This window comes from Gopherus evgoodei, chromosome 7 (genome assembly GCF_007399415.2).
Source record: "Gopherus evgoodei ecotype Sinaloan lineage chromosome 7, rGopEvg1_v1.p, whole genome shotgun sequence".
In the NCBI taxonomy this organism is placed as follows: Eukaryota; Metazoa; Chordata; order Testudines; family Testudinidae; genus Gopherus; species Gopherus evgoodei.
The window spans coordinates 17,415,267-17,437,094 of NC_044328.1; the positions used below are offsets into that span (position 1 = coordinate 17,415,267).

The 21,828-nt window shown below is 43.3% G+C and overlaps 1 protein-coding gene across 4 annotated transcripts in view; it reads left to right on the forward strand.

The window, feature by feature from the left end:
- Window positions 1-21,828, forward strand: part of GRK5 (G protein-coupled receptor kinase 5) — a 232,529-nt gene that overhangs the window by 209,594 nt on the left and 1,107 nt on the right. For 3 of the 4 annotated variants that reach the window (XM_030570336.1, XM_030570337.1, XM_030570338.1), the window contains 5 exons: window positions 15-223; window positions 8,394-8,531; window positions 11,514-11,651; window positions 13,152-13,283; window positions 15,124-21,535. In XM_030570336.1, coding sequence (XP_030426196.1) covers window positions 15-223; window positions 8,394-8,531; window positions 11,514-11,651; window positions 13,152-13,283; window positions 15,124-15,222 — 716 coding nt within the window. In that variant the 3' untranslated portion in view covers window positions 15,223-21,535. Of the gene's footprint in view, window positions 1-14; window positions 224-8,393; window positions 8,532-11,513; window positions 11,652-13,151; window positions 13,284-15,123; window positions 21,536-21,828 lie in introns of those variants that run through there. The other variant, XM_030570339.1, reaches the window with a different exon arrangement.

Below are 21,828 nucleotides of genomic sequence, written 5' to 3' on the forward strand. Positions count from 1 at the left end.
TTTGTCCCTCACAGCTCCAGAAGTCTTGAACAATCAGAGATACACCCTCAGCCCTGACTACTGGGGGTTAGGTTGCCTCATTTATGAAATGATTGCTGGACAATCACCATTTCGTGGCAGGAAAGAGAAGGTAAAGAGAGAAGAGGTGGACAGGAGAGTCCTGGAGACAGAAGAGGTGTACTCCCATAAATTTTCTGAGGAGGCCACGTCTGTCTGTAAAATGGTAAGTGGATTTGACAGCTTACTGTGGTAGACTCATTAGCAGGCTATAGACCACAAACTACAATTCAGAGGGCTGCAGAACCCAGGGTTAACCTTACTAGAGGAGTGAAGTTCTGGAACAGCCTTCCAAGGGGAGTAGTGGGGGCAAAAGACATATCTGGCTTTAAGACTAAGCTTGATGAGTTTATGGAAGGGATGGTATGATGGGATAGCTTAATTTTGGCAATTGATCTTTGATTATCAGCAGATAAGTATGCCCAGTGGTCTGTGATGGGATGTTGGATGGGATGGGATCTGAGTTACTGCAGTTTCCTGAGTGCTGGCTAGTGAGTCTTGCCCACATGCTCAGGGTTTAGCTGATAGCCATATTTGGGGTCGGGAAGGAATTTTCCTCCGGGGCAGATTGGCAGAGGCCCTGGAGGTTTTTCGCCTTCCTCTGCAGCGTGGGGCATGGGTCACTTGCTGGTGGATTCTCTGCAGCTTGAGGTTTTCAAACCACAATTTGAAGACTTCAGTAACTCAGACATAGGTTAGGGGTTTGTTATAGAAGTGGATGGGTAGGGTTCTGTGGCCTGCTTTGTGCAGGAGGTCAGACTAGATGATCATATTGGTCCCTTCTGACCCTAAAGTCTAAGTCTAAGTCTAGTCCATTACCAGGAGATTTGCATCCACTGTTTGTCCAGATTGTGTTGAGTGGCTTTATTTGGGCTGGTTTGAGTTTCTTGATGATCAGCTTTATTTTATCTAACCTTTTTTGGATGGGGGAGCAATATCTATATTTTCCTGGATTCAGGAGACTTTGAACAGCAGATTTTAGTCAAGAATGCACCTTGTGGCTTTTATTAACCTTGTGAGAAGAAAGGCCTGATGCTGCAGGACTCTTGAGTGTCTCATGTAAGACCTGAACACTCTTCACTGCCATTGTCTTCCATGGGAGCTGAGAGTACCCAGGACCTAGATTACATTATGAAAGTGTTATAAACCCCTTCTCCCCGCTCCCCAACCTGCTACCTTTACTGTCACTTATTCCCAGGTCTGCTATGCTGACTGGCTTGTTAAATCACTGTTGGGCTGTCCTTTAAAATGTCTTCTGTTACCCTTTCAGCTGGGAGTGCTCTTTTCTAAAACCATGGCCATTGCTGGTAAGGGAAATCCTCATACCACACAAGAAGTCCCCAAACCATGTAAGAGTTAATCAATGCCATTCCAGCATATGTCTTTGAAAGGCCAAATTTTAATTTGGAAAGGGGTGTTGCCTGAGTCTTGTTTTTTCTAGTGGTGTGCTGCAGGGTACTGCAAACTAGCAGAGAAACAGAAGGAAAAGGAAAGGTTAGTGAATAAATAGCGTGAGCTTCACCAATACCTCGCGCAACACACAGGCAAGTGGCATATTAATATCATTCTGGTTGGTGGACTGGATAGGAGCTACTGAGGTCTCCTAGCAAACTAAGAACAGCATCACCGCCAAGCATCGTGAGTGCAAGTCATTAACACAAAGTGCACTAACCCAATGCCACATCTCATGGAGTGGTAATTAACTGGCATCATTCCTGATAGATTCTTCAGGCCATATGCTGTTCTTGGTCTGCATGTAGAACTCCCCACTGATGTCAGCGGGAGTTGAATGCAAGGATAAAGGACAGTATGCAGTTCCTTAATGATGGTTTCATGCACTCAAACAGCCTGATTCTCCTGATAAGCCCCATTTCAACTAATGACAGGCCAGGGGGAAAGCCTTCTGGTGGCAACTTGGTGTTCATGAGCCATGCCAGCATTAAGTTTGCATTACACACCAAACGGAAACCTCCAGCCTGTTATAAATAAATGGACAGGAGACAAAAGTGATTTTTACTTCTGTTTCTGCCCCTAGTTATAGGGCTGGAAGCATGGTGGGGAAAATTGTCATTCAGAGTAAAATAATGTAGCCACTGTCCATGAAAAGTTAAAGTTGAGGAGAGCTAGGTGAGGGTTAGTGGAATGGTGGTGGAATTGTCCCATCCCTGATGTCATGCCAATAAATCTAGATTAGGTCAAAGTTGGATGTAGCAAGTGTCAGTGATAATCTCTTTTATCTATCAGGGGAAGCAACTCACACACTTTAGGGCACTCTTCAAAATGAATAATAATTCATAATAATAATACCTAACAGTGAACTCTCAGATATCACAAAACGTCCCCTTTAACTCTGACAGAGAGACTTTGGACTCTCCTCCAGGTTGATGGGACCTGGGACATCATGCACATCGGTTAGTGTAACCTTTTATTTTATCCCTGCCTTTTTGTTACCTAACCCAGTCAGTATCAGTCTGGTTCATTCACTGAGTTGTTGACCATGCGCACGGTGTCTTATTTTTCTAACCTTAAAAAAGTTAGTTAAAACAAAGTCTCTCCTTTGGGTGCTTATTTCTATTTTGAGACCAGAATTAATCTAATGGGCCCCCTTATATTAATTGACTTAACGGGTGTTGTGACTCTCCTTATGCTGTTTTCCCCCCTGCTCAGCATTTTCCATATTACCCCATAAATTGCTTTCCTTATTCCTGTCATTTTAGGATTGAAAGGCTTTTTTTGGTCATATCTTATGATATGAATCTGACAGACTGAATCTCCTAACATATATTTAATCCATAAATGTATAAGAGGGTTGTGGATTGATTTATTTAATAATCCCTGCTCCCGTTGTTTCTTTTCCTTTAGAGGGGGAAAACCACACAGAAAATGTCTCTGACATTACAGAGTTGGAATCCCCACCTGAGACCTGAATTTGTGACATCAAAGGATCAGAGAATCCTTTGTACCAAAGTATAGAGCATTAGCATTAGTGTGACATTGCCATTTCAGACCATTTTGTGATAGCCCTATCCTGGTGATTGTAAATCACTGTGGATTAAATTCTGCCCTCACTTATACCCTTGCCATCCCACTTTGTGCCCGTGTCATCCTGATGGAAAGTATTGCTGCTTAGGATCAACTTCACTGGTTGGCATTAGGGTCTCTAGGAGATCTTCTGATTTGTAGCTCTGTTCGTAGACTATAGACTCTGAACTAGATTAAAGTACTATTGTTCCGGTCATTTGGCTAATACCTCAAGAGGCCATGCCATCAGTAGTGATGCATTTGTTTTTGTTGTGCCTTATTAAAGGCCTCTTTTGCAAATTTAACATTTAAAAAGAAAACCCTCTGCAAACTATAGAGACAGCTCAAAATACACAATCGTCATCTCCGTTCCTGGTCATGTCTACATGGGATGGACATTTCAGTCTCGTATCCATGACCATTGCTAAAGCCCTCTGGAGCTTCAGCAAGCAGGAGGACCTGTCAATGCCTGTGGAGTGGTGGGCCACCTCCTTCTACAAAACTCCCCAGTCCACTCTGCTTCCTGCCAGCAGCAGCAGCAAATAAGCAGTCTCCTACTTCACCTGAACTACAGAGCATTGGGAAGTCCTTATAAAATTTCCATATGGCGCCAGGTTTGTCCCTGCTGGGGCTCACGGCCTCTTTAAGGAGATTGCTCAGCAGCATACAGCAGCTTTTCTTTACTGCCTCAGGCAAAGGCAGAGAGATGAGTGCTGGTTCCCTGTAGCTGTGCCTGGCAGGAGACTTTTGCCTTTTCTGTGTTCAGGTGGAGTTTCCCCAGCAAATGCACTCTCCTCTCAGACAGACCCCACTGCACCAGCAGGAGCAGTTTCCAGGCAGTGACCCCAGCTGAAGGAACAGTTGTCGGCACTTCGGATCCAGACTCAGTGGGTGTTGTGAGGCAGCGTCTCAGCAGTGGCCAGACAGTTGTGCAGTGACCAGCGGTTTCAGCCAACTCCCAGCTGCCTGCTCCACCTATGCCTCCGACGCCAGAAGCAGCAATGCATCAGTGGCCAACTCCATTCATGCTCCAAAGACTGGTTTCTGCATCAAAGGTTGCTGCAATTTGGCTGCTGGACACCGCTGAGGGACTCAGGTCTCCCCACCCAGCCTCAGCCACCACACCCTGTGACCACATTACCAAACAGCAGCCAACATTTTCAGCCAGACAAGGATCAATTCCCAGATTGAGTTAATATCCCCATCCGGCCCAGAGGTTGAAGCTCTGCAAGGACTATTGGAAACTATAACAAGGCAGTGGGGTCCGTTTGTCTTCCTTCCATCCTGAGCAAGAGCTGCAGGCATCTTCTATCTAACACAGGCTGCTCCAAGTCCACCCCTGCCCACTGCATCTCAGTTGTCAGCAGCGCTGGCTCTGAAAGCTTCTGGGCATCAGTAAAACATTTTTCAGGAAAAGGCCAGCAGAAGTAAAGTTCAAGAACCAGTGGCAACTTAAGAGTAAAAGAGAACTTTCCGCGTTGGGATTTCTCCTCTCAAACTAGGAGAAGATCCCTTCAGCATAAAGGCAGGAAGCAGATGTGGTCTTTGTCATCTCTGACCAGGAGCTACACAAATTGGCTAGAGAAAAGTCAAACTCAGATGGGAAACTCTTCAGGCCATCAGACCTCAGTGAGCTTTCCCTATAAAGGGTGAAATTTAGAACCCTGCTGTGGTTAAAAAAATACAAATGCAGAGAAAGATGCCTCAAGACATCCCAGTTCACAGTCCCGTCCAAGCCATCAAAAGCAAAACTTCCTTCCTCCCCCTCATCTGAGCAAGGCAAGTTGTCTGATTTGGATCCAGCAGAAGAGTGCCAGGAAAGATTCTTTCCCCTGGACTGTTTCAGCATGATGTTGCACCAAGTAACCATTGAACCTTGACCACTTGAACCTATTGTGAGACAACAACTAGATGCTGTCTTAAAAACCCCCTCCACCACCCCAAAAGAGCCATGAAGGGGATTAGATCGAGTGGAGCTAATAAATAAGTCTGAGGCTCATTAAGCTGTCTCAAAGGTTCCATGCAGTCGCAGTGCCAAAATCAGACTGTCACCCTTGCAAAGGTTAACACTGTCATTGATAACTTTGTGAATTAATTGGTCATCATTTTGGGGGGTGATCTTTTGCCCCGTGATTGCTAGATTCAGTCTTCCTGGCATGGCAATTACACCTCTGCCACACTAAAATTCTGCTGAGTCAGCATCTCTTGCTCAAGCTATTCAGGTGTGTATCAGTTCCCTCTCAGAGGCTAAGGACCAGTAGCCATTGGCTTTGATATCAGACTTGTCCCTGGATATTCTTTGTGACTAGGTTTGTGACAAGCCATTTCTGGATCAGGCAGTGGAAGGTAAACCACCAAATGGTTGGTGCCATGCAGGTAGCAAACTGGAGAAGCCTTAGGAAATGTTATCCTATAAACCAAGAATGAGGGCAAGAAACCCCTGTCATTAGCCAGGCACCCGAGGAGAGATTACCGACCTTCCATCAGAAGCAAACAGTCCTTTCAGCTTCTGGAGCTGAGACCATCTCTCAGCCAGAGGGCACTGGAACACATCACAGCTAGGCATGACATCTCCAGACAACCCTCCCACTTTAGCAAGGATTCCTGATTCCCCATTTTCCTTCCCCAGGCCTGAGGTGCAGTGATCCCTGCCAGCATCTTCCGATTCTCAGTACAGTGGGCTGTATGGTAAAATTCAGCAGATCTTCCCTTTCCCTCACAGAGTGATTTGTCCTCTTTCTAGCTCCTGGAACATGGTAAAGCTCAGGCAGATGATGGCGGCGACATTCCCATTTGTTGATTATTGAGGCTCTTGGATCAGAACAAGGCTGGAGAGATGCCTAGTGATTTGTTCACATTTCCCCCCCGGGCATCAGGGCTAACTTGGCTTCAAAGATCCTGAACATCACAGTTCAAAATGGAGACCTGGAAGTCCAAGTCCACTGTGGCAGCCATTTCTCAGGGTGATTTGTTAGCCTCAGCAAGGCTTGTGAACATGTCCAGCCCTTGGGGTTTCCCTGCAGTAGGACTCCCTCTGTAGGAATGGCATAGTTGGAGATGATAAAGAAAGGCCTGGTGATTTTTCTTGTCTTGCCATTCCAGCCCTTCTTAGGGTTGGAGCTCCAACAGCCCTTCAGTTCAGAGGCAGATGTGATTGTTGTACTGCATAGAGCAGTGAAATACAGGAAGGGAACTACTATTCCTTGTTTCATCTTTGGAAGCAGTCTCACCGGAGAGGTTCTCAAACAAGGAGCCATGTTGTCCCTGCTGATTATCTGCTTCCGCAGAGGGTAGAACCCACTAGGAATGGTCAGCTTGAATACTCAGAAGAGGCAAATAAATCATGTGGTGCTAGTGAGTCTGTTTGGCTGGGGGGTTGTCTACTTACTCAGCCATGTTTTTCTGATGCTTTTGAAAGTGTAATGCTGCTCAAATACTAGATGTTTGCAATGTAGTTGCTGCAATTAGCTTTTCCTCTGCTGCCCCCTGGTGGATTGAGACGTTGTAAGTAAAAAACAGCTGAGCTGTGTGAACTATCAGCTGTACACTCCTGTGTAATGATTTCCCTCTATACTGAGAATGAAGCAGTATTTCTTTCTACCGCATCTTACGTTTTTTCTTCCTTTTCTCAATGCTTGGAGAGAAGGAGGGACTACCCCTTACATGTCTTGCTGCTAATGCATGATTAAGTCCTTTTTAACCTAAGGCTTTTGCTAGCCTGACTTGTTTGTGTAGCATATGTCTTTGGCTGCCTTTTTGGAATCAGCCTGCCACTCTTCTGTTGGATATTCTCCATATGGTATTCTCCTGACTCTAGTAAGTATCCCCTTCTCATTTCAAAGGGCAGGTTTTTTATTCTCGTCACAGTCTTTCAGCATTAGAAATAAACATTCGCTAGAGAGGCTACGCTAACAGAGCTAACATTCATCTTTTTGTAAAATCAGTTGCTTTTACTGCATATTTATTTGCCTCTGACTTATCAAGCGGAAGTATTGTTCACTATATTAGACAACTGCCGTTTCCTAGGCAGAGTCAGTTTTTGAGCTGAGGCTCATGTTTCACTGCTTTGGCTAAGAATGCATGCACGAAAAAGCCACTTAAACTGAATGAAGACAACCCCTCCCCCACAAACCTTTCAGGCCACTGTCAGTTTCATGGTTCAGGAGAATGTCAGAAATTTGTGATGCAGTAGCGACATATAAAAAAGGCCATCTGTAATTGGCATAGGCTGCTGCACAAAGGTAGTCATTACATACATAGCTCTGCCTTTCTTTCCAGGCTAAAAAAATAATAATTAGATTGAGTAAACACCGTGTAATAAGTCATTGACTTGTTCTAATTGATTATGGGTACTTGATTTAAAAGGATTAGGCGCCAAAATATCTCACTCATTGAACTAACTGGGCTCTCCCAGACCAATTATCAGAAATATAGAGGCCTCCCAATGGGCTCTGGTTCTAACACATCTCTCTGTGGTTATCTTCCTGTGCATGTTTATCTAATTTATCAATTATACTGAGTTCAGTTAATCCCCATCGCCCTATTAAGGATCCCTGTGAGCGAGAGGAAATCTCTGCAGTCAAACTGATTCTTCTGTCGACTTCTCCAGATCTCCTCCAAAGCTGCAAGTGAGCTTCTCTCAGCTCATCACAAGACACCTGAATTCAGGATCTAGGAACAGATGTAGCAGTGCAGAGATGGTGTCTTGAGGTGCCCTTTAAAAATCTAGCCTTGGGCTGATGGAGGTTGGATACATTGCTGATACTGACGCATATTGGATCTTAGCTGGTGTGAATCAATGTAGCTCTGTTGACAAAACTCCCGTTGACTTCAGTGGGAGCAGGAATGGGCCCAGTAGGCTTAGTAAAGGGAAAAAAACATGATTTAAAAGTTCAGTATTACATGCTATACTGGAAAGTACTACACTGGGCAGGGGTAAACAGGCCAAAGTAACAAAGGAGCATCATTCCGACAACAGTAGCTTGAGAACAAGTGTTCAGAGAACATGTGGGACTATAGAACATATGTCAAACCTCCTCTTCTCTCAGCTAGCCGTTGAAAATAAGTGGGAGGAGCCTATAGGATAGAGGACAACACTATTGAGATTGTAAGCTCTTTGGGGCAGATCTTTGTCTATAGGTTTGAATAATGCCTAGAACAATGGAGTCTTGACCTGTTTAGCCTCTAGGCTCTACCACCATGTAAATGTTAAGTCATGATGATAATTCTCCTGTTCCCATGCACAAACAGGAGGAAAAATATCATAGGACTATTGCTTTTCAGGCTTTCTTACAATCTTTCTTGGTCTGTTTCAGCTACTAACCAAAGACGTGAAGCAGAGGCTCGGCTGTCAGGGGGAAGGTGCAGTGGAAGTGAAGAAGCACCCATTCTTCAAGAGCATGAACTTCAAACGATTAGAGGCAGGAATGTTGGACCCCCCTTTTGTCCCTGATGTGAGTAGCATATGGTAGAGAAAACCCCGCTTGACTGGCTCTAGAGAGAATATATTGCACACACCCCTTCTTTAGATGGCTTTCTAAAATGACTGCTCCCTTATATTTCCCATAGCTGGCAATGCCTTGTTTCATTTCTTTTTTGGATAAGGATGGTGAACTGGTTTAAATAAAACCCTGTTCCAAGCCCTAAACTTAAACTCAACCTTTTCTTAGGTTCCAAAAGAACTCCTTTTATTTCTCCCCTCTTTTTGTGCCTTGTGAGATCATCCAACTGGCACCAGGCCTCCTGCAGGTAGCAAACAGTTCCATAGGGAAGCATATTTTCACAGACTTCCCACTCCAGTTTTGGAGACGGGAAAGATTGAGAGCTCAGCTGAGCATGTATGTATATTTTTACAGAGAGGGAGAATGGTCCAGTCTTAGGCGAGGTAAGTTCAGTTCTCTACTCCGGGGGGTCTCAAACTTCATTGCACTGTGACCCCCTTCGGACAACAAAAATTACTACACGACCCCAGGATGGGATCAAAGCCGACGCCCAAGTGCTTCAGCCCCAGGCAGGAGGCCTGTAAACTGAGCCCCGCCTCCCTCGGGCTTCAGCTTCAGCCCCGGGCAGTGGGGTTTTGGCTTCAGCGCTGGGCCCCAGCAGGTTTAACAGCAGCCCTGGTGACCCCATTAAAACAAGGTCATGACCCACTTTGGGGTCCCAACCCACAGTTTGAGAACCGCTGTTCTGCTCCACCTGAGATTTCCAGGTTGACCTGGGGCAAATCACTTATATTCTGTGGGCCTCTGTTGCCACCTTTAAAATGGGAATAGTTGTACATCGGAGGGGTGATGGGAGAATAAATATATTATAGATTGTGAGCTGCTCAGATATGATGGTAATGAAGGCTATTTAAGTACCTTAGCTAGATACGCTTTTAGCTTAAACCACAAAATCTGGACCCGGAATTCAAACAGCCCGATGTTCTGATCTGGGGGAATAAGTCTGGCCCATTATAAAAAAAAAAAAATCTGTTTGAAAAAATTCAGAATCAGGTTCAGGTATCAAACACCCCCCCCCCCCGCCCCGGACTGTGTTTCTCTAGTGGTTATTTGAAATAGATCCCAACTCTGACACTCCCCTTGAGGTTTCCCCGTCACTATTGCACATACTGAAGGTCAGTATTGCAGTGATAGTAATAAAGATTTCAAAGCCCTTTGCTGTCTATATTTCCTTCCCCGTGCACAGAGCTCCAGGGTTATTTTCCTCTTCCAAGCTTGTCTGGCTAGGCCTTCTAGCCTTAAAGTCCCCATATGGCTCTAAGTAAACATTGAAGTTTTAACATATTAGGAAAAGTAACAATTTGGCAGCTCTGGTTTGCATTGCTGCAAACTCAGTCAAACCAAAGTGGTTTAAAAGCTACAAAAGTTTACTTTAGCTGCTCTGGTTGGCTTTGCACTTTACTGTGTAGCCTCATTATTCCTTCCAATTAGCCCAGGGTGTTATGACCTGCTTCAGTGGGAAGAAATAGGAGACAAACTAGTGTTTCTTTCTAACGAAGAAAATTAGAAAATTCTGGACTCAAATATGGGATCAGCTAGAGCCTGCTAAAAGCTTAATTGTGGTATGTAATGGCTAGAGGGCATCTATTATCCATGTGTTTGCTAAAGTAGAGGCACATAATGTTTTGCCCCATTAAGGGCAGCCTGACAATTTATTGGTAACTCAAGAGCTGCACCTAATCTAGATAATTCAGCATTCACAGAACTCTCTTCATTCATAGATCTCAAAGCACTATACAAAGAGAGGTAGAGTATTGCTATAGCCATTTGACAAAGAGGGTAACTGAAGCACAGAGAGGTTAATTGACTTGTTCAAAGTCACACAGACAGGAATGGTGGTGGGAAGCGAAACCATGTCTCCCAGTCTGCCACTGGACCCCACTATCTTCACAGAGAATTAAATAGACTATAGCAGTCCTCATTAATAAGAAGGCACAGCACACAGAGAATATAGATTCTAGCATGTAGCACTTAATTTTGATTAATTTGGCCAGACTGCTCAGTTCTAGATAACTCATTGCATGCTGGGATCTCTAGGCTTTGCAAGTCACACTTACACGATCTTCCTTAACATGGAAGTGGATCATATTGTAGAATTCTGTGGGCTATATTAGTCCTGCAAGCTGCATCTTGGTAATGCCTGTGTTAAAGGGTAACTTTGAGTCCATGTTAAGTAACCACTAGGGAGTATTTCTGTTTTATGTTCAATATGGCTGACTATTGGTCTGTTAGCTGAGGAAAATATCTCTTCAAAGTGACATAGCAGTCATTCCAGAGAGCTAAGAACTATATTAAAATAGTTAAAGGTATTTGACTTTGTATCTGTAGAAATACAGAAGTGAAAATTGTAGCAGTTAATAGAAATGGCTCTAGAGAGTTTCCAATGGCTGAGAAAGAGCTGAGCTATTAACACAAACAACGGAAAAACGCCAAACCTTTTCTGTGTTCTTTAGCATTTAGTACAAATTCCTTTAAAGTTTCAAGCTTGCAAACACCACAGCTGGCTGAGCAGAATGACATTTCCATTTGGGGCAGACAGAGCCATCCCAGGTGTGCATTTTGTACAGTTTTTCTAGTCTTTGAATGGCTTGTGTGTTTGTCCCTCTCTAAAAGAAAGCAGTGCTTCTATTTTTTATCCTCTTTTTACCTTATCTTATTTTTTCTGTCCTTGTCACCTCACCTCTCAGCCATGTGCTACATGGATGACTAAAACCCACTGTGGGTCTGCTGATGCTGTAAGGACTTCAAAGTGAAAGCTTTAAATGCTTAAAGCAAGTCAGTCTTCAACGATAAACACATGGGCAGAGCAAGTATAGGAAGGCAGGATGTGGCTAGTCACTTGTGGTCAGACATTCTCACTTGAATGAGTGTGAGAATCAAGTCACGTGTCCAGACTCAAAGACATTTTCTCTCCTGCTTTTTATGCTGAGACAGCCCAGAGCAGTGTACTGCAAGGATGTGTTGGACATCGAGCAATTCTCCACAGTGAAAGGGGTTAATCTGGACCAAACAGATGATGATTTCTATTCCAAGTTTTCCACAGGATCCGTATCTATTCCATGGCAGAATGAGGTAAGGGTACATCATGATCATATCACCCCAATGCAATCTCTAACCCAGGCTGCTTAAGAGCAATTGTACGCTTCCAGTAATATATACCCACTGGGTAACGTGCCAGACTCTAATGCATTCATAAGTTACAAATGCACTCTTTCAAGATCTATAAAGTACCACAGATGTCAGGTTCAGGTGACTGTTTCTGCTGATTCTGCATATTTGTGTAAATTGACATGGGTCCTCCTATGCTTCCTCCTGCTGGTCTCCATAGAGATGTTCTGATAATGGCTCTAAACAACTTCCGCGGAATGGATTGCTGCCTTAATGTGGCATTCTGTTTGTGACGCTCCTCTCATTTATTATTTTGTATCTGATGGGCCCCAGCTGTGGCATTTGAATCTGGATCTGAACTTTTCTGAAGTGCCAGGGTTTTTGATTGGAGGATTTGTTCTGCCTGCTGTAGAAACAGAGCCAGCAGTAAAGTTCAGATCCAAGTATAAACTTCCCCATGGTTTAGGGGGGCTGATAACTGGACTTTTGGGTTTAGGCCAATCCGTATTTTATATTCTTCAACATAGAAAAGAAAAACAATGCAAAATTTAATGGGGCATTCCCTTAATAAGACTTACTAGAATAGCATCAGAGGGGTAGCCGTGTTAGTCTGGATCTGTAAAAACAGCAAAGAATCCTGAGGCACCTTATAGACTAACAGACGTTTTGGAGCATGAGCTTTCATGCATGAGCTTTCAAAACGTCTGTTAGTCTATAAGGTGCCACAGGATTCTTTGCTGCTTTTACTAGAATAGTGCAGAATCATATACATTAGAGATTGAAGCCATCTGTTAGGTTATATTGCCAGTACAGGTAGGGGCTCGGCTATTGTTCTAACACAATATACTTTCCCCATTCAAACCCTTGATGGCAAAAGATGCTTTTTAAACTGTATTGATTCCTTGGCGTGCTGACAGCACCTCATAGGAAGTGATGAAGATGCTGGGAAAACTGACTGAACTGCCTTGCTGTTTTGAACAGTGACTCTTCCTCGAGGTGGCTAAGGTCAGGTCGCCTTGGGCTGACAGCATCAGCGATCAGAACTGCTTCGTTACGGAAGCTCCCAGTGAAACTGAATATGGTGTTTAGGTTGGGACGTTAACTCTGATTTTCCCACTCTAGGGCCTGAGAGTTATTCAGTTCAATTTAAAAAGCCATCAGAAGACTGTACATCTTCAGACCCATCTCTGCTACTACATCCACAGTAAACTGCCTAACAATAATAGCCAGAAACATGTCCTGTTGCTAATTGACCCTTGTTGTGTCCTACACCCTCCTGTCACATCTTGTCCCTCTTTAGTCTGTAAGCTCTTTAGGGAAGGAACTGTCTTTTATTTCTTGTTTGTACAACACTTAGTATAATGGGGCCCCTGATCCTGATTGGGGCATCTGGAGTCTCTTGTAATATTAATAAATAATAGTAATAATGCATCATCTCTTTTTATTCTTTCTGTGTTTTACCAGATGATAGAAACAGAGTGTTTTAAAGAGCTAAATGTGTTTGGACCAAATGGTACTATTTCACCGGACCTAAACAAAAGCTACCCCCCAGAGCCACCCAAGAAAGGATTACTACATAGAATATTTAAACGTCAGGTGAGACCTGAAATGTAACACACACAGCCTCACTGAGCATAGGTGCTGACTCCATGGGTGCTCCAGGGCTGAAGCACCCATGGGGAAAAAATGATGGGTGCTGCGCATCCACTGGCAGCCCCCTATCAACCCTTCCTCCATCCCTCCTGCCCACCAGCGGGTCCTGCTGATCATCTCCTCCCGCCCACTGCAATTAGCTGTTTCACGGTGGGTGGGAGGAGCGAGGACACGGCGCACTCAGGGGAGGGGTCGGAAGTGGGTGGGAAGGGCGGAGCTGGGGTGGGGCTTGGGGCAGAGCCGGGAGTTGAGCACCCACCAGCATTTTGGAAATTCAGCGCCTGTGTCTCGGAGTCCCAATGAACTTTCCTGTGTGATATGTATGCTACCCTTATGATATGTCCATCATAAGAGAGACATGAAATTACAGGCAGGGTTGTTCTCACCGTTTCCTTGTAATTTTCTGCTTGGTGTTGCAGATTCCATATGTTCAGGTGGCTCAAATAAGTGTCTGCACCTAGGAGTTCTTATTTGATTCAGCACTTTCAACATTCCAAGACCTGGCCATCACTAGTCTGATATTTATCAAGGCTGGTTGAAATGGTTCCATATAAGCTCTTTTTTTTAATGGAAAATTGAGTTTGTAAGTTGCATGATTTTGTGAGTGAGAAAGAAAATTGTCTGCTTTTCATGGAAAACATCAATTTTTCATTAAATAAATGAATACCCAAGACATAGGAGATGTTATCCGACCAGGGAGTCCGGCCCATAGAGAATGGGAGCATGAGGCATCTGAAATGCGACCCCCACAAGAGGCAGCACAGTAACATTTCCAAATCAAAGTATTTTGGGATTTGGCTGAAATACTTCGGTTTTTGATATTTTGCTGAAAAATCTGAATTTTCTGCAGAAAATAATCCCATTTCCTGATCAGCTCTGTTATTTATCATGTTCCCCTGAACAGGCTGCAAGTAATTTAGGCTGGAATTTTGCAAGGGCAACTTCTACTCTGGACACTGGTCTCAGTCCCACCCTCAGAGGCTCTTAGTAACCCCTGGCTCAGCACCTTTATCCAACAAAGGGTCGCTCTGCCACCCTTAATGATTCCTTTGTGTCCAGGGCTACTGGGGACTGTCCATGAAAAGAACACGTGCTAAGAATGATGCATTAGCAATGCTGGCTGCCAGGCTGGGAGAACTAGTCATGCTAATGAACCCAGACCCTGCTGCCTCCCTCCCAAAACAAGCACCTCCTCTGTCTCTCTCCACCAGGCCTCCCTACTGCATGAGTGGTGCTCACAACTGAGACATAGTTTTCTTATTTTACTGTGTTGCATGCACAGCACAGTGTCCTCTTTGCACTGGTATATGCTGGGTCTCCATGTGCTATTCCTAACACTCACTGCTGTGTTAGCTCTGACATACCTACACACCATCTCTATTTAAGAGTGACAGGCCTTATTTTTTAGAAAAATATTGGCTATTTTTCCACATAACATTTCAAACCCAGCATATTACACTGGAGTTACAAGGCATGTCTCCCTAAATGTTAGCAGGTATGCTCTGAGGAAGGCAAAGCCTAGGAGGCCAGAACTGTTTGTGCTGTACTGGATTGACTCCTCTAATGTGTATCCTCTTCTCTGTTGCTCTGGAGAGCTCCCATGGTTCTTCTGGCCCATGGAAAATAAGGACAAGCACGCTAAATAAGTTTGATTTCAGTAAATCTTCACAATGTCACAAGACCAGAAGCAGGTGGGATAATATGGTATGACCAAAATGCGAGGCAGATGGGAGGTATAGGATGTTATGGGGATATAAATATCATTGTTTTCTCCTTTCTCCAGCATCAAAACAATTCAAAGAGTTCACCGAATTCAAAGGCGAGTTTAAATCACCACATAAATTCAAACCATGTAAGTTCAAACTCCACCGGAAGCAGCTAGTTCGAACTCAACTTTCATGAAACAACGTGTTGCATCCTTCCACTATAATCTATGGAGCTTCAAAGGATGAGACCGCATCCACCGTTGAGTTAAAAAAATAAATGATCTCCCAGCAGTGGAGATATTCTATCCATTCCTTCCAGTGGAGCCTCACCTTTTATGAAGAAATTTCCACTCAGGTCTGTTTTGGAGGTGGCACTCAAGATGGTGTGAATCAGATTTGTCTATTTAGAACATTGCAATAGAAATTCAACGAACATGACTACTTGCACGTATTTAAATAGCATCATACTAGAACTGAATTTTGTCTTTATTATTTTTAAAGAAAAGTTTTGTAAATTTCTCTATTGTCTCAGTTTACATTTTGTACATTTGTATTTAAATGAAAGTCAGACTTTGGGGTGTATATTTTCTGAGCAGCAGTTGTAAAGCCATGTGTTTTAAGACTTTTTTTTAAAAGAAATGTGACTCAAGACTTCCAGAGCCTCAAATGAGAAATCATTCTTTTTAGTAAGTGTAGAAAATTATTCATATTTCACTTTATCAAGTTGGTTTTACTGACATGCATTTTTATGGCACAGTTTATTCTTAATTATTTTACATCTGTATATTTGGCTTACAGCAACACTGCATACATTTTTTTCTCTTTGTTGGTTTGTAAAGTCTTGTATTAAATGCTATAATACATAGTCAAGACTTTGCCGCATCTAAGAATACTATTTGCTATGTCTGAGGTTCGTAATGTCATGGGACCAGCACTGTTAAGATTTGCACTTATTTTTGTTGTTAGAGCATCACAATATTTATTGTTTTTAATGAAACCCTGTTTTAAGACCTCCTCCTCCTTTTCAAACTTTTTTTTACTATTGCTAATGAGAGAAAGAACAAATGTTAGCAAGGGGAGATAAGAAAGACAAGTTGTCATTAGTTCTTCAAAGACCTGAAATCCTTCACCCATAGAAATTAACAGCAAAGCTCCCATTGATTTCAGTGATACAGGATCAGGCCACAAGTGAGAGGCTTTTATGGCAGTTGCTTATGTCACACAGCTACCAGGAGATTGACTCAATAGCCCTGTCTGTGCTGGCCAGGGAAGCTATAGGGGACAGAACCAAGCCAGGAAGGTTCGGCTCTGGATCTCAACTTTTCTACATCCATTATATCCATTCCGGCCCATGTCTACTTTCAAGTGAGCTGTTCTAGAGCCCTTGGGCTGCATGGCTTCTTTTCTGGCCCCCTGAACCAGTGATGAAATAGCTGTTCCAGTACAGTTAGCTGAGTTCAGTGCCCATTGTAAAACAGTATAGTTTGCCTTTTTTGATTTCACAATGCTTCATCTCAGGTACCCCATAGCATTGTTTTAAACAAACGTACCACTGGTATAGATGGGCTCAGTCAGCTTCAATATCCACACTATGAACCAGTTAACAAAAGTGTATCTATTCTCAAATATGCCATGTGGGACATCAGGTGCCAAACACAGCTTCACCTATTTCAACTTATGTTGGGAAACACTTGCCCCACTGATGTAGACAGAATCTGCTGAATTCAACATTTGCTGTAAAATAGTTTGGTTGACCATGCTTTTTTACAACGCTTGCTGAATTGATTGAGTTTTCCTAAACTTTTGGGACAACTGATGTCCGACATGTCATGTCTAAGAATTAAACGATTACACTAAGGTTAGGCCATGTCTGTGCTGCCCAGGGAAACTGGGTTAGGGTCATTTTAGCAAGAACTACATGTATGTTTAATTAACCACAAGGAACAGGTTACTTAGAGGGGGTTCTGGAATCCGCATCATTGGAGGCTTTTAAGAACAGGTGAGACAAACATCTGTCAGGGGTGGCCTAGATATATTTAATCCTGCCTCAGTATGGGAGGATAAACTAGATGACTTCTTGAAGTCCCTTCCAGCCCTGTCCCTGTTCTACCCCCGCCTCGCCTTTTCCTGCCTCTTTCCCCCCAGTGTGCCACGCCCTCACTCCTCCTCCCTGTCCCCCCAGCCTCCTGCACACTGCGAAATAGCTGATCGCGGTGGGCAGGAGGCACAGGAAGGATGGTGGAGGCACTGATCAGTGGGGCCTGCCGGTGTGCGGCAGACACGGGGGAGGGACTGATGGGGACCTGCTGGTAGATGCTCACCACCCACCATTTTTTCCCTGTGGATGCTCCAGCCCCAGAACACCCAGTCAGCCCCTATGCTGGTGTGAAACTTGTTTCCGTGGCCAACACAGAAAGAGCAACAGAATGTATGAGGTTTTTTCCAGACAAAACCATGAATGATAAAGACTCAAAATAAAGTAAGTTCTAGAACAACTTAAGGTCAGTAAGGGACAGACCAGGGTCAGCGTTTTTGTAAATTACCTGATGGAGAAAGGAATGGAGCTTTTGGGCTATATATGTATGTATTGGGCTGACATGCGTTTGTCATGGAGTACAGTATGCCAAGAAGCCAAGACACCCCGTAGGGCAACTAATAAGATTGTGGGCTCTCGCGATCACTTGTAGAGATACACGTAACTAAGACTGCATTGTAAACAATCCAAAACAGCAATGAAAATTTGTCTCCTTTTTCCTTCTGACTGATGTTCTGAGAAGACGCGGTGGTGCAGAGGGTGTTTACCCCTCACTTTATCAATGCAAAGATCAAACAGGCAGAGTGCCCGCAGTTTCACCTGTGTCAGCGATGCCACTGAAGGTTTGAGAAGAGGTGAAAGAATATGGAGAAGTGAATGCTGAGAATTTGGACTAATTATGTCTCCAGTTTAGTTGGAATCGTTCCAACTCACTAGTAGGCGTGAGACATGAGAAGAGAGAAGTACTGTGTGGGTGAAATTCTCCATTTATGTTCTGACGCAAGCCCACTGTCAGCAGGGATCTATGTGCTGACTGTAGTGGGTTTTATGTTAGGCCCTTAATGCAAAGTTTGTAGTCTGTGGATGGCCTTGCATCGGCCCTCTGCATCAGGGTGGATTTCACCCAGTTTCAAGAAATGTAGGTGACAATTCAAAGTGCAGCTCTAAGGGGAACCTCAGTCTCTGTGGGGCTTAATGTAGGGCTCACTGTTTCAGTACCAATGTGTATGAGAAGCTTCGTATGTAGAACTTTACTTGCTTTGCCTAGAATATCCTTAATGGGACACATTTTTTCAAAGGGAGAGGCTGATGTCCACATGCCAGAACAACCCTCAGATTCATCTGCGTGCACAGTATGTCAGTGCTCTCTCAAACTGGTTAATTCATAAGCACAAATGCAAAGCAAAGGGAGCACTGAGTAGTAGAGAGAGCATGATCCTAGGTTGTGTTTTCAATTCTGCTACTCCCTCACTTTGTGGCATTATAGAGGCACCTACCTCTCATTAGAATAATGTCTATAATAATGTTTGCCTGCCGCCCGGGCTCAGGGTGGGGTGGGGTTGTGAGGCTTAAATCAGGAATGTTTGTAAAGTGTGATGAGGCTGTTGGATAAAAGTCATAATAAGGGTCACACATTAATACTCATTATTAAATGTGGGGGAATGCAGAGCGTATGCATGAGGAGCTCATTCCCTACATTTTTAACCATTTGGTCCATGAAAACTCTGTTCTCTTTTTTTTTTGTTGTTTTAACGCTTCACATTTAGATTAGAGATGAAAAACCTAATTACAGTGAACCCTCCCTTGAAGGCTGTTTGTTAAGGCTAAATGACCACTTGATAACCCTGGCTAAAAGGAACATCATAGGTAGCCACAACACTGCCAGTCAATACCAGTCTTGACTGCCAGTCCTGGGATTCTCCTGAACAGGGCTTGCCTGCTATGTTAAACTGAGCAGTACTTTTTGTTATGTATCCCACTTGAGGCTAGGCTAAGAACACATTGTGCTCACATTCATGTGTGTGATCCAGTAAAAATTGGAACACAGATTGCTATGGGTGGAACTATTGGTGGCACAACCTAACTCCCCCAGACACATGGAGCCTGATTCTCAGAGGTGGTGAATACTCACAATTCAATCTGAAGTCAATGGGAGCGGTGGGTGTTCAGCACCTCTGAAAACCAGGCCTATAATTTCTTTATACTACTTTGGAGAGAGCATACAGCTAGCAAGAGACTGTTTAGTACTCTGAATCATAATGAATAGCTTTGAGATGGGTTTGCACATGGCAAAAGAGTACGAAGATAGTTATTTCATAGTTTTCCAGCACAAGATTCATTTCATCTATTATCTTTCCAGTTAGAGCAAAGATCCTTTTGGGAAGTGCACAAGATTAGAGCTGGCTGAATTATTTGTATGAGTAGACGGTTGAGCAAATTGAGCTCTTTAAATGTTTGGAAATCATTTACAAACTGTTTCTGAATTCTGCAACTGGATTTATTTTTAAGTCTTCTCCAGATAGACTGAAAATGATTCATCAGTCTATGGATTCTTCATTAATTTCCCAGTTCAGTGATTCTTTGAGTGGTGTGTGAAGGAGTCACATGGCATTTTTTCTGCTTTCTGCTTGGATGATTGAAACTTCTAAAACATGAAAATAATAGCAAATAAATATTTTTTGAGTCTGCACATATAACCTTGTTCATGTGAAAACAAGGGTGTTTCTGCATAAACAGCCATTCCAAAGACATGTGTGAACAAAAACCTGTTCATGCAAATGGAAAAAACGCATAAAGCTGGTCAAACCAAGCAGCCAAAAGGAATTCAAATGAATGTTAGTGAACAGTGTTCTTGCAGTACTGAATCAAATCTGCTTAACATAGATATTAAGAGGAATTTGTTCAATTGACACTCTTTTTCACAGAAAATTTGGAATGTCTTTAAGAAATATTTGAAGTCACTTGTGATCATTCCCCTCCCTGGGTAACTATGTCCAATTTCATTGTAAGAAACATGTAGCCAAACTTTGCTGATTGATTGGTGTCTTACCGGATATAGATGTGTTTTTTTACTCTTCAGAGTATACGTAGAATAGAACACACAAAATCCTGCAGGGACTATTTTTGTTAAGCCAACTTTCATGTTTCCAAGCTGGATCCAACTGGCATCTTTACTTTTTCCACCCAAGTCTCACATTTCAAAGCCAGTTGCTATTATCCTTTTCAGTAGAGAAGCCTCAGATAAACAAACTTCTGTAGTACAAACAAAATAAGCAGAAACAGGGAGATACAGTATCTGTGAACTCAAAAGTACAGTTTGAGGTTAGTGTGTGGGTGTGTACATGTGAAAGGTTCTCTTCTTTAAGTTCACAAATTCTAGGTGTTCAAAGTTTGTAAGGCCCTTTCCCACATGTTAAATATATTGATCAAAATGAGATGGCTCATCAGCTGCTCCTGAGCATCCTCTAAAAAGCGCTGGGAAAGTTGGAGTTCTCTTTGCTTTGAAAGAATGTTTGGGGCTAGTCTGCTTTTCCAGGCAGGGATCATGTCGTCTTGTGTGTTTGAATCGCACCTAGCACAATGGGACCCGGTCCTGACTGGGGCCTTGGGCTGCTACTTTAAATAGCAACATTAATAAGTGCCTAGTGCACAGGCGCCCATTTCACCAAAACATCACTGGCACAGTTGAAGGCAGTTAAAACTGGGAGGCCAAGGGGTGAATGGATGCAGAAATTGACCTGCCCTCATCCTGGGAGGTGGTCCTGGTCTGTCTCAGGCTGGGCTGAGAACCATTAGCAGGGAAGCGCAAGAGAAGCTGTGGCTAAACAGAGGACACCCTTTTCCAGAGCTGGCACTAACTCCACATAACCTTTAAAAAATAATGATAGCGATGAGTGTCCTTAGGGTAAAGCCGAGCAAACAGGCTTAAATCCTATTCATTCCAAATTCCCAGCTTCCAGGTCTCAGGAGGACCGCAACCTCCTTTAGAGATAACAACTAATAGCTTTTATGCAGTGCTGTGAGAGGATGCTTAAAAGAAAGGAGTCTGCCACCCAACAGCATTCTGTACTAATAGCCCCTTCTACTCTGCAGTAATACAAATATCAGCTGCCATGTTGGGGTCTGTTAATGCAGAATACTATCAAATGTTTTTTATGAGGGAAGAGCCATACGCTGAGACAGTGTATTACTTACATTGGCAGTGGCAGGGTGATTTTTGATTTAAGATGATCTCCTTGTGTCTAGCTTGGGTTTCCCCTGTTTGTTTGTTTGTTTATATTTAGAGTTAGGAGTGCTGGATTCTATCTCTAGCTTGGCCATTGATTCTCTGATTTGCCTGTGGCAACTAAATTAACCTATGTGCATCTCTGTTTCCCTGGGCTTATAAAAGGAGTCACAAAACTTAGCCACCTTTGTAAAGCACTTGGAAGTCTCTAGACAAAAAAAAAAAAAAAGGCGAAGTATAAATATTAATTGGTTTTTATTTGAATGAATTGAGCCTCATCCAGCAGTTCTTACCTATGTAACTTCAGTGAGACGACTCACGTAAATAATGGTTCATGGTTTTTTGAATAATTTGTCCTAGTTCCTTTGAGATGCTGAGATTTTATGCACTTTGCTTCAGCAGCGAGACCTCCTGCAGAGCTAACAGTATAGACTTTGAAGTGTTCATTTCCTTGTTTCAGAGCTAATCAGTACTAGCGATCGTTCAAGATCCTCCCCTTTTTATATTAAAAACAAATATCTA